Source organism: Amaranthus tricolor, chromosome 14 (assembly GCF_026212465.1).
Source record: "Amaranthus tricolor cultivar Red isolate AtriRed21 chromosome 14, ASM2621246v1, whole genome shotgun sequence".
Classification (NCBI taxonomy): domain Eukaryota; kingdom Viridiplantae; phylum Streptophyta; class Magnoliopsida; order Caryophyllales; family Amaranthaceae; genus Amaranthus; species Amaranthus tricolor.
The window spans coordinates 1,979,583-1,992,644 of NC_080060.1; the positions used below are offsets into that span (position 1 = coordinate 1,979,583).

At 34.1% G+C, this 13,062-nt stretch overlaps 1 protein-coding gene across 1 annotated transcript; it reads right to left on the reverse strand.

The window, feature by feature from the left end:
* Positions 1-8,431: 8,431 nt before the first annotated feature.
* LOC130799749 (11S globulin seed storage protein Ana o 2.0101-like) lies at positions 8,432-12,158 on the reverse strand. The gene is made up of 4 exons (XM_057662967.1): positions 11,815-12,158; positions 10,927-11,228; positions 9,592-10,107; positions 8,432-8,994 (listed from the first exon to the last, which is right to left on the reverse strand). Exons 1-4 carry the CDS (start codon positions 12,113-12,115, stop codon positions 8,593-8,595), a joined length of 1,521 nt encoding a protein of 506 aa, XP_057518950.1. The 5' UTR covers positions 12,116-12,158; the 3' UTR covers positions 8,432-8,592.
* Between the last annotated feature and the right edge of the window lie 904 nt (positions 12,159-13,062).

Sequence of the window (13,062 nt, forward strand, 5' to 3'; positions counted from 1 at the left end):
GTCATCTAAGGTGGCAATGAAACACATTACAATATACACATTTCATCAGACAAATAACAAACATCATTGAAAAAGCAGATAAGTATGGGACACACTACATAGCATAGCCAACAAGACAACATTTTCCAACAGCATAAATATCATCATAAATAATTAAATAAAAGTTAGAATGTTCACACGGATTGTCGTCTTGCGTGGCCGCTTTGGTTTAGGTTCTATCTTCTCAAATAATGCATAATCCTCCTCATCTGGTAAACCGTAGTACCAAGGTGGGGGTTCTTGTTCAGAATCACCAAGAGAATTTAATTTCCCACAGTTCAAATAATAATGATCATACCACGAACCAAAGATATTTTCATATTTCATAAATTCTCTTTGGACATCAATGAGTCGGGCGATTTTTCCTTTGTTTCATCTCCAAAGGCAACAAAGCAACGTATTCTTATGTAGCAATAAAAACAGAACAGAGGAAGTAGACATAATAAAAATCTGATTAAAATTAATAGACATGATAAAATATTGATCAAAAATCAACCATTTACATTAGTTTAAGATAACATCAAACTACAGCGAAATTGATCACTATTAAAATAGACAGAATAAAAAACTGATCAACATTAATAGACATAATAAAAAACTGATCAAAATTCAACCATTTGCATTACTTTAACATAACTACAAACTACAGCAAAACAGATCAAACTCAATAAACCAAGAAACACAACATTTCAGCCTCAAAAGGATAGGAAAAATCTGATCACTATTAAAAGACATAAGAGTACAACAGAGAAGATCGAAATCAAAAAAAAAAAATCAACATAAAAACAACATGCAAGATTATCATAAATGAAAACAGATCAGGTCAAGTACTAAAACCAAATCATGATTTTCAGATTAAAAACAAATCAAAGAGATAATAAAAAAAACATAATCAAAATCATAATTAGATAAAAAAAAACATGACATAAGACAACAACAGAGCAGATGGATATAAAAAAAAAAACCAACATAAAAACAACATGCCAGATTATCATAAATGAAAACAGATCAAGTAAAGTAGTACAAAAAGATCATAATTTTCGGATTAAAACCAAATCACAGAGATAATCCAAAAAAAAAACATTATCAAAATCAAAATCAGATCAAAATAAACATGACATAAGACTACAAAAGAGCACATCGAAATCAAAAAAACAATCAACATAAAAACAATATGTAAGATTATCATAAATGAAAACAGATCGAGTAAAGTACTAAAATTAGATCATGATTTTCGGATTAAAAACAAATCAAAAAAATTAAGATTATCATAAATGAAAACAGTAATGATATAAGACTACAACACAGCAGATCAAAATCAAAAAAAAAATCAACATAAAAACAACAGTAAGATTATCATAAATGAAAACAGATCAGGTAAAGTACTAAAAGCAGATCTTGATTTTCGGATTAAAAAAAATCAAAGAGATAGTAAAAAAAAAAAAAACAATTAAAATCAAAATAAACCAAAAACCAGAACCAAGAGTAAAAAGACCATACCGGATGATGATTAAACCGAAATAGATCATGATTATATCAAAATAGATGAAAGCAAAGAGTATAAAGACTATACCAGAACCAACAGGATTAAATCGAAAAACCCAGATCTAATGCAAAACCAAATACAAAACCAAAGAAAATCAAATCCCTATTTCGTGAACGATTAGTACTTATTAGAGAAAGAATTAAAATCAGATACAAAGCCAAAGAATTAAAATCAGATCCAAAGCCAAAGAATTTGTTCTGAGAATTGTGAGGAAAAATATTACTATCATCGACAATTTTAAAAATTACAATTTTTAAATGATACGATCTCATAATAATATTATTTCTATTGGGTTGGTTGCCTAACATTTACGGCCCGTTTGGTAGATGGTAATAAACGATGGTAATGGAAATGAAAAACTAGTGTAATTTTAGTTGAAAAATCTTTTGGCTACCTTGATGGCCATGCTTGTCCAACTTCTATCATCTCATTTTATTCATAAAGTTCATTCCAATGCATTACCATTGAGAGATGTGGTATTAGATGGTAATAGAAATTTATAAATAAAAAAACTTTTTTGTGATCAAAGTTTCATTACCATGTGAATGATATGGAACTTTTGATGAAATTTTACACTATAAATCATTCCCATTACCACAATTTAATACCACTAACCAAATGGACCATTAGTATATAAAAGCTATCACTTATTACAATTTTAGAAAGATCAATTAGAAAAATGAGCAAATTATATTGGTATGTTTATGATAAGACAATCTCATAAGATGAGCTGAATAAAAATACTAGGACTACTCTCTTGGTCTTAGTCTGTTAATGGAAGCCATGGTAGTGGCATTGCAAGAACCGAAATTAGTGAAGAAGAAGGAAAGAATATTGCATTTATTATTTGTGTGTAAAAGCTATCACCAAGAAAAATAAAGGTAGTCTATATATACAAGGAATAGTTGCTTGTCATACTCCTACACTACGCAAAAGAGAATAGGACAAAATTACAAAACAAACTTTTGTTACAAAAAGCTGAAAGTGGTTATTGCAAATAACCATTATACAGAAGGGTGGAGAATTATAATGCTCGTGATATATTTATCATCCCCCCTCAAACTTGGGAGGGGTATACATGCCAAGTTTGTGGAGAAGAGTGAAAAACTGAGTAGACGGGAGGATTTTAGTGAAGACATCAGCAAGTTGAGAAGTGGTAGGAAGATAAGTCAATTGTAGGAGACCTTCCATAACTTTTTCGCGGGTGAAGTGGCACTCGGCTTTAATGTGTTTTGTACGCTCATGGTAAACTGGATTCTGAGCAATATGAAGAGAAGACATGTTATCACAGTGTAAAGTGACAGGCTTAAGATTAGTGACACCAAGATCTTCTAACAAACGAACAACCCAAACAGCGGAAGTAGTGGCCATTCTTATATTCGGCCTCTTAAGATGATTTAGAAACAGTAGTGAAAGCGCAAGCGAATATGCAAGCCTCAAAGAGGTTCAACAAAGGAAAAACAAATGAAAAATAATGCAAGATAAGAACACAAGTGTTTATGAGGTATTTAGAATACCTTCCCCTCAAATGTAGTTTATTATATTGAATTCAACAATTACAAGTATAATAAACTCCCTTATCTTAAGAACAATCTCTCAAGATCACAAATACTAAAGCAAAGTAAGAACACTCTCAAGTTTCTAACAATGCAATAGCCCTCTCAACAATATGTGTTTGTGGTGTGTGTTACTATGGGTGATGAATCCTATTTATAGGCAAGGCATTCATCACCCTTAGTATTCCCTCATTAATCACCATAAAGCACAATTAACAACACTATTAACTATGACAATAAACATAGTAATAAACATCACAATAAACCAGCAAGTAATGCACCCATTCAATTGCATAGTCATTTCACATTCTGACGAAAACAGCATCCAATGCAGTCTTCTGATCTTCCGCTCGACCCGAGCGAGCTTCCAGAGAAGCTACTGACCTGTTCTGCACACCCCGCTCGACCTGTTGCTCGACCGAGCCACTCCCGCTCGACCGGTCGAGCGACCCTTTGCTCGACCGAGCGGCTGGTCGAGCAGCTCACAGTTTGTTCCTTTATTTGTTGCTTTGATCAAACAACCCTCATCAACCGTTCCAAACCTTAAACCACCCACATTCGACACATCTTTATCGACCCTCTCTAAAGTACAAGACAAAGCATGTTCGATTAAATGTTTAAAGTTAACGTCATTGTTAAGATTATTGGCACTTGCTCTAACAAGTAGCTTGTTTCTTGGATTTCCAGCTGACAAGAGATTAACCAAGCATAAAAATAAAACCAGAATTGGAACGCCTAGTGTTAGGACAAGAAGCCTAATCAGAGTCGGAATAAGCCTAGAGGGTAATGGAGTCAGAAGCTGCAAGTAAAATGCCTTTACCAAGAGTAGCAGAAAAGTAACCAAGAGTATGTTTGAGAAGCTGGAGATGGTTTAGTAGGATGCTGCATGTGTTGATTTAGAGTTTGGATAGAATAGGAGAGATCGGGGCGTGTATGGGTTAAAAAATTAAGTTTGTCAATTAGGCTTCGGTAAAATGTAGGGTCAGACAGTGGAGGAGAATCATCTTTGGATAGTTTGAGTTTTAAAGGTAATGGGGTGGGATGTGGTTTTAGGTCTGGAAAAGCAGAATCACTGAATTTGCATTGGGTGAGAATAATACCCTTGTCCGAATAGTAAGCTTCAAGACCCAACGAAAAACCCAAACGACCAAGATCCTTGATGTTGAAAACATGATGCAAATGTGATTTGAGTTGAGAAATAAGACTAGGATTATCCCCAATAATGATAATATCATCAACTTAGATAGCCACTATAGTGATGGAAGTAGAAGTCTTGTGAGTAAAAAGAGAGTAATCAAGCTTGGACTGAGAAAAGCCTTGAGTAAATAGCTCATGAGTAAGTTTAGAGAACCACTGATGAGAAGACTGTTTAAGACCATATAAAGACTTCTAGAGTTTACATACCATATTAGGAGATTGAGTAAGCCCATCGGGAATCTGCATATAAACATCCTCATGAAGAACGTCGTGCAAAAACGCATTGTTAATGTCAATTTGATAAATGAGCCAATTGTAGGATGCCGCAAGAGCTATGATATATCGGACAGTAGTCATGCAAACAAAAGGAGAGAAAGTTTCTAAGAAATTAACACCATATTCTTGTGTATAACCTTTGGCCACTAAACGAGCCTTATACCGTTCCACAGAGTCATCGGATTTTAACTTCACTTTGTAGACCCACTTATAACCAATGGTTTTCTTACCAACAGGAAAGGGAATAATATCCCAAGTATGATTATCTTGTAGAGCTTTCAATTCAGAATTCATAATTTGGACCCAAAGAGGATCCAATTTTTATAGCTAGGGGATTCAATCCATTGAGATTGAGAGAGTAGCACAGCTTAATTGGAGAAGGGCAAAGAATCAAAAGTAACAACATTACACCAGTGTGTTGTAGTGCAAATAAAATCTTTGAGATGGGAAGGTGTATGGTGAGGTCGAGAAGATCTTCTTGGATGTTGAATAAGGGGCGGTTGTGACAAGTCAACAATGAGAGAGATGTTTGAGGAAGGGTGGTCAAGAGTAGGAGAGGAAGAAGTTAATGGAGTAGGATAAGAGCAAGTAGTAGTAAGGTCAGAAGAAGTACTAAGGGGATTTGAAGAGGGAGTGGACGGTGGAGTAGGATTAGGTGGGATATTAAAGAAAGAAGGGGACACATCATATGTAGGTGTAGGTGTAGGTGTCATTGCAGAAAGATAAAACTTGGAAAGAGGATTGTTGGGAGGTGTGGAAAAGTGATAAGGAAAATGATGCTCTTAAAAAGAGACATCTCTAAAAATGATAATTTTATTTGTTAGAGGGTTATGGGTTTTGTAGGCTTTTTTACCAAAGGCATAGCCTATAAAAATGAAAAAATCGGATCTAGGATGGAACTTGAGCCTTACTTGCTTCTTTGTGGACATAAAGCAAAGACATCCAAAAGATTAAAGTGAGAATTATTAGGTGGTTGACCATAAAGTTTTTCATAAAGAGACAAATTGTGTATATAAGACAAAGGTATACGATTGATAATGTATACGGCTGTCTTAATACACTCGCCCCAAAATCGTGAAGGAAGGTTGGGTTGGAAGGATAGGGCGCGAGCAATTTCAAGAAGTTGACGATGTTTTCGTTCAATGACCTCATTTTGGAGTATCAACGCAAGATTTTTGGTGAAAAATGCCTTTAGTGAGATATGAGTTTGGAATTGAGTCTCGACATAAGCATAAAATTGTTTAATAAAAGAAATAGATTCATCTTTAGATTTCATGAGATAAATCCATGTTGCTCTACTAAAGTCATCAACAATGGTTAAGAAAAAACGATATCCATCATGAGTAACATACTTGTATGGGCCCCATACATCAATATGAATCAATTGAAAAGATTTGGTTGTCTTTATAGAACTAGAGAAAAAAGTCTTTCTAGTTTGTCTTGCAACAGGAAAAATAGTACATATGGTAGATTCATGCACTTTATTTACATCAATATTAGGAAATAAAATTTTTATTTGTGAAAAAGGCAAATGACCTAGTCTAAGATGCCACAACTTAGCTAGCTCAATGGATTTCATAGACTGTATAAGAGATTGTGCAGCAACATATGCAGAATTTTGTGGAAGGTTATGGGATTTTGAGGAATAAATATCAGCATAGTAGAGTCCATTTCACAATTTACCAAGAGTTCTTGTCTTTGAATGGTCCTGAAGGAGGCACTCACCATTAGTAAAAATAACATTAGTGCAAATATCAGCGCACAATTTGTGCACGGAAATCAGATTGAACTGAAATGTAGGAACATATAGCACGTCTTTGAGAATAAGACCTTCCTTTAAAGCAACATCCTCATAAAGATCAACTGCCACTTTTCTTCCACAGGAATAGTAATGTTATGCTTTGGATTATTAATTTTTTGAGTGAAGATAAAAGAATTGCAAATGTGGTCAGTAGAACCACTATCAGCTATCCATTTTGATGTAATGGGCGTGTGAAGAAAACAAAATTTACCTGCAAGATTTGCAACTGCAAGATTTGCAGAACAAGACGGTTCCTCAAAATCCAAATGCATAGTAACAGGAACATTTTCTTTATGGTTATTCAAGAAGTTCAAGAGATTCTGCAATTGTTCTGTAGTTAAGCCAAAATCTGGTTTATCTATTTTTGGCGCCTCATCAATCACACATCCAGCAAATTTCTTATGCTTAAAGCCAGGTGGATAACCATTAAGCTTAAAACATCTTTCAACAAAATGATCAGCAATTTTACTATGCTCACAATAATATGCAGTATGCCGTTTGGAATCAGTGTTAGTATAAGATTTGTTGGAGGAACTAGAATTTTGTTTGTAATGCTTGTTATGTGAGCAAAAACCATAGAATCATTGTGAGGTGTGTTCATCTTAGAAATTTCTTTATGTTTCTGTTCCTGTTGAAGCATACAATAAGCAGTAGTGATACTTGGTAACTCAGGCAGCATTAAAATATTAGTCTTAATTGGACCATATTGATGATCAACTTTCATAAAAAAACTCATTAAACACTGATCCTGCTGGAGTTTTAGCATTCGTTTAGTTAAACCACGAGAGCATCCATTACAATCACAAGTAGGTATAGGATTTAGATTATCAATTTCATCTCATAATGATTTAACAACTTTTGTAAAAGATTCAGCAATACTCATGTTATTTTCTTGAGAAAGTTTAGAGAGCTCTTCATGTAAAGAATAGATTTGAGTAGAAGTTGTAGTATCAAAACGTTCCTCAAGGTCAGTCCAGATTTCATGTGCAATGGAGTAGTACATGACACTCTTGGCCATCATGTGATCCAGTGATGATATCAACCAACAAATCACCATGTTATTACATCTTTCTCAGACTTTCTTGTTAGGATTAGAATCTGAAGGAATAGTGAGACTTCCATCTACAAAGCACAATTTATTTTTAGCAATCAAACCTATTATCATTGAGCGCTTTCAGTCTCCATAACCAACTCCATCAAATGGTATATTGACAAGCTTTAGATTAGCATGATCCGAAGGATATAAGCAGTAGACAGATGCAAAATTTTGTGTTGAATCAAGATTAGAATTAGAATCAGCCATTTAGATGTAGTAGAAGATAAATCGAAGGAAAGAACAAGAGAATCATAAAGAAAAAGAGAGAGAAAAAAAATGAAGATTAGCACCTATCTTGCTCTGATACCATGTTAATGGTAGCCATGGTAGTGGCTTTGCAAGAACTGAAATCAGTGAAGAAGAAGGAAAGAGTATTGCATTTATTATTTGTGTGTAAAAGCTATCACCAAGCACAATAAAGGTAGTTTATATATACAAGGAATAGTAGCTTCAAGAAAACAGCCTAACGAGCTGTCATACTCCTACACTATGCAAAAGAGAATAGGACAAAATAACAAAACAAACTTTTGTTACAAAAAGCTGAAAAGGGGTTGCAAATAACCATTATACAGAAGGGGGGAGAATTATAATTCCCGTGATATATTTATCATAGTCATTTAGCATTATTTACTAATTTGATATATTGCACTTCTATCTATTTTGCAATATTTTTATTTTTAGATAAGAATTCACCGTTTTTTTAATCACATCCATATATTTTAACATTCTTTTAATTACTATCTCGTTTATCATCAAATATTCATTGTTTCCTTAAAAAGTACCTCATTATTTTGACACTAATTCAAATTAGAAATGAGTATGCTTTGTCAACTTATGCTTTATATTTCAAATTGGCCCATTATATTGTTTTTTTCTTATTTAATTTAAGTGTCGTATTCAAACTCTGCAATCATCATTGATAAATATACAAATTCAAACCCTACATATTCTTGACAAAACACCTTCAAAACATACAACTCTTCCCAAAGGTTTATTATTATTATTATTACATTCTTATTTTTGCATTCTAAACAATCTACAAACTCTTTGCATCGCATCAAAAATCAACGTGAATTTATGCTTAGGCAATGCTGATTCTCCTTTGGGACTCCCTTGGGCCGCTAGAGCGAAAAAGGGTAGTCTCAAGCCGATTAAACTTGAGGCCAAAAGCTTCCTCGCGAGAGATCTGGTAGATGTTCGAGACAACATCTACCGGCAAGGATCGGATAGCAGAAGTACGCCCTGCGAGGCTTTGGAACATTGCGTTTTCACTTGTCTTGAAGCTCACCCACTCGAACCCATCTTCGAAGGCTTGCTTTACGATGGCAAAGTTTTGTGGAACCACCACCAATTGTCCTCTCGATAGCTCCTCGTCAAACACTGACTGGCCTTCATCGTTCACGATTTGAATACGACCGCGTCCTCGTACACAATACATTATGTTGTGGGCGTTTAGATTGTAGTGAGGTGCCATCATTGCATTCTGCATCAAATGTACTATACATGATCAGAAATAAAATTTACTCATATTTCCATCATTTGCTATACTATAATCCAAATGTGGTTATAATAGATTGTGTGACTTGACCAGAGTAACATAATTTACTTAGTTAATTTACTTTTTAAATTCGTAATTCGTTCAAAATTGACAATATTTCGCTTTTTTCGTAGCAAAACATGTGATACTAGACTTGCCCTGAATATCCCGCCCCTTTATCAACACCCTAATAGCAAAAAACAAGAGGAGATTTAAGTGTAGTTTGGGTTGTTTGAGTCTGGTTGCACATAGTCCAGGTTTAGTCTGACTTGACAATAAAATCAGACCAGACCAAACCATAAATTTCAGTCTAAACCAGATCAGATTGTTTGAAAAAATAGATTGTTCTTAAACTGTTGGGATGGTTTATCCCACATCGATAAATTATAAATTAAAGATGGTTGGCACACTTTATAAGTCATTAGAGCACGTCCTCCCATTGCAATATGGTGTTCGAATGATATCTTCCTAGTTTATAAAGTGTGTACATCTTGTATTTTACTGATTATTTGCTGGCATTCAAGCAAGTTGATCTAAACTTACCCCGTAGAGAACACCCTTGGCAGCACTCAAGCGAAGATGGCGCAAAATGGGAAGATTAAAGCTGTTAACAGTAGTAAGCCGTCCAGCTTCAGGGGTGTAAACATCAGCCTCAAAAGGATCATCAATGTTGACGGCGAGTCGAGCCGAGCAAATAGTCTCCTCCACACCATTGGGAAGGTACCTTGAATCCCTGCTACCACCTTGCTCTGTTTCCCATGGTCTGCCATGGTGTCTGCCTTCCCTTGAAGCACTACCTTGCTCTCTTTCTTCCCATGACCTGCTTGGGGGCTTGATCACATGTAAACCTTCTTGGACTCGAACAATGTTGCCTCTATCGTCTTGCTCGGCTTGGAGCTTTTGAGCTATCTCCTCACTAACTCCAAAGGATTCGGCTAGGAGTCGGGTTTCAAAGCCACTAAAAATGTTGCCCGTGTTGCGTTCGCCACGTCGAGATTCCCTACTGAATTGGTGCTCTCCGGAACGTTCTTGTTGGGGTTTGCCTGCCAGGTAGAATCTCTGCAAAGTTCATTTGCAATATATGTTATTGTTCATTCTTGTTGTGTATTATTGTTCATATTACAAGAAGATATATATATATATATATATATATATATATATATATATATATATATATATATATATATATATATATATATATATATATATATATATATATATATATATATATATATATATGGGTGTTGGGCAGAATAGTTTTAACTTCAAATATGTATAACACGCCCTTTCATGTAAAGGGGTGTGGATATAGCATAGACTCTTCTTAGATTCTCCTTATGCTTGATGTAAAATATTCCACTTTAAAATGAGAGATAGATGAAATTCAAATTCATCGAAAGCTTAAGCTTATGGTTGTGGGGCCAGAATATGTTATACTCTCTCCATTTCAATGACTTTATCCCATTTTATTTGGGCAGAAAGTTTAGAGGAGACTATACTTAAGTGGTATGTAATTTGCTAAATTATAAGTAAAGGACAAAAAGAAAAATAGAGGGGACCACTATAAAGAAAGGTACAGTAAAAGTAATATTGTAAAAAAAGTTATAAAGAAAGGTAAAGTAAAAATAATATTGTAAAAAAAAATAACAAATAAGAAAATGGGACAAAATGAGTGAAATGGACAATTAAGATGTTAAAAGTCATTGAAATAGAGTATACTCAAGATGTTAAAAGTCATTGAAATAGAGTATACTCTAACACTTATTGATTTAAAGTCAGTTGATCAAAGTAATTTTTAAAATTAGCTGATCAAATTGTAATCAAGTATCAGTCGTTTATCAAACACGACCTACTCATCAACCAAAAAAGAAATGATACCTTGGGGAAATTCTTGTCAAGTTGGTTAGCATGGTTGGCAGTGTCAATAAGGATAACAGCAACAAGAGGCTGATCACCATTGTTGTAAGCCCAGTGAGAAACTCCTGCAGGCATAGCAAGGATATCACCTTCCCTGAAGTGTCTGATCTTTTGGTGTTGGTCTTGGAAGCGACCGCCTCGCATTCCAATCTTCCTGCTGCCTTGCTCCCTAATGCGTTCATCTTCTACTACTTGGAATTGTTGTGACCCTGATTCATATGTCTCTGGGCATCCTGGGATCATCATCCCAGTTATTCCATTTCCTGCATCAACATTTCCGCTTTCAATAACCAACAAAACCAAAACTACAATTTGGAAGCCAAAATATTAAACTTTAATTTAAAGGTTATGATTGAGACCTCAATATATGTTTTATTGAACACGAAAACCTTTTGGCAACGTATGTCCAATTAATACTTGACGTTGAATATTCATATTCAAATAGAGATTTGAACTCATAACCTATTGTCAAGTTGAGGTCTAATAGCATGTTAAAAAATCAACTTAATTAAAAGTTGATTGAGGGTCCTATAATATGTTATATACTCTAATAAATAAATGATATCATAGTTGTCAAGGAACTAACTTAACCAAAATTTTAATTCTATGGTACATAGAGTTCCCAAGATATGTTACATACTCTAACACGCCCCTTAGACAAGAGCCCTATGGGCTAAAAGTGTAGTTATAACATAGGCTGATGAAATTCGAACTCGTAATCTTTTATTACGCTCGCTCTGATATAATAAACCAAACCAAAAACTAAATTATATCGATGATTAAGCCCTCAAGATATATTGTTTAAACTAACAATAATACAATATTTATATATACAGCATAGTTTCTCACCTTGCTCAATGTAAATGAGCTCAGGAGCACTAGTAAAAGAAGGCAAAAGAAGACCATGAGGCTCAATGGTGCGCCTAATAACAGATACACCAGCACATCTAAACTCTTGTTCATTAGAATCCCACACCTCAGTTAACCCAGCTTCCGCCTGAATCCAATTCGTCGGTTTGAGGGCAGTTAACCTATCAATTTGACACTCATTTCCTTGTTGAAACTCTCTAAACCTTCCTTCACCCATACACCCATTAAACAACACAAAGAATAAGCAACTTATAAGAAAATAACTAGTGGACTTAGCCATTTTTGTAGGGTGGAAGAAAGAAAGCTAGAAAACTGTGGAGAATGGAGAATGTATGGATTGAATTAGTGGGTTTTATAGGAGAAATGGGGAAGAAATAGTTGTTGATATGCATGTAAATTTGGCCATTCTTCAATATGCATGGCAATGAGACTTGGTTTTGTTACACATAAGTCTTTAAGCAAGTGGCTTGTTTTCAGAGATTTATATGCATGCTTCATGTTATATATTTGTAGATATGTATAATGATATAAGTTGAGGATAGATTCATGGGGTTGTCTTTAATGTAATGCATTTTGTTGCTTTTTAAATTGTCCTTTAGTTGTCATTGCCAATTTTGGCTAATTAAATATTTTTTTTGTTTTGGAATTTTCATATTAGCTAGTCCCTAATAATTAATTAATATTTTTAACTAATCTAATCAGATTAATTTTATCATTATAATTTTTCAAAGAGTCAAAGCTACACATAGTAACTTTAGGCTTTTATTTTAAAAATAATTTTTAATTTGTCAAACAGTCATTTATTAAATATATTTTTTTGTCTTTTAACTAGCCAAAAGTCAAAAATTTAAGAAAAAAGATTTTATTAAACACGCTATTATCAGATTAGTGAATCATTAGTGGATGTTCTTTTATTTTTTTTTTGAATAATCAAGCCCTAATTTTGGTTAATTTAGCCATCACAAGATTCATATAAAACGCATTAAAACAAACCTATACTACATATGATTACCGTTATAATCACTATATCCAATATTTGTAATCAATACATATAATGATTAGGGTCTTGAAGGTGTTGGATGACGTAGCTTTTGACACTAGATATATCAAACAGTTCTAAATTAGATCAGTTTAGTCATTACAAGATCTCTATAGAACACAATCAAACGTCTCACTAAATAGCAGATTTCACATGTCTACTACTTTACTCCAGCCACAGTTCATCCG

Excerpts from the sequence above, each read along its gene's own strand:
- LOC130799749 (XM_057662967.1), bottom strand. The coding sequence starts at position 12,115 with ATGGCTAAGTCCACTAGTTATTTTCTTATAAGTTGCTTATTCTTTGTG. Across the intron at positions 11,229-11,814 it reads GCTCATTTACATTGAGCAAG|GAAATGGAATAACTGGGATG; the intron begins GTGAGAAACTAT and ends ATGTTGATGCAG. Across the intron at positions 8,995-9,591 it reads CCAAGGGTGTTCTCTACGGG|AATGCAATGATGGCACCTCA; the intron begins GTAAGTTTAGAT and ends CATTTGATGCAG.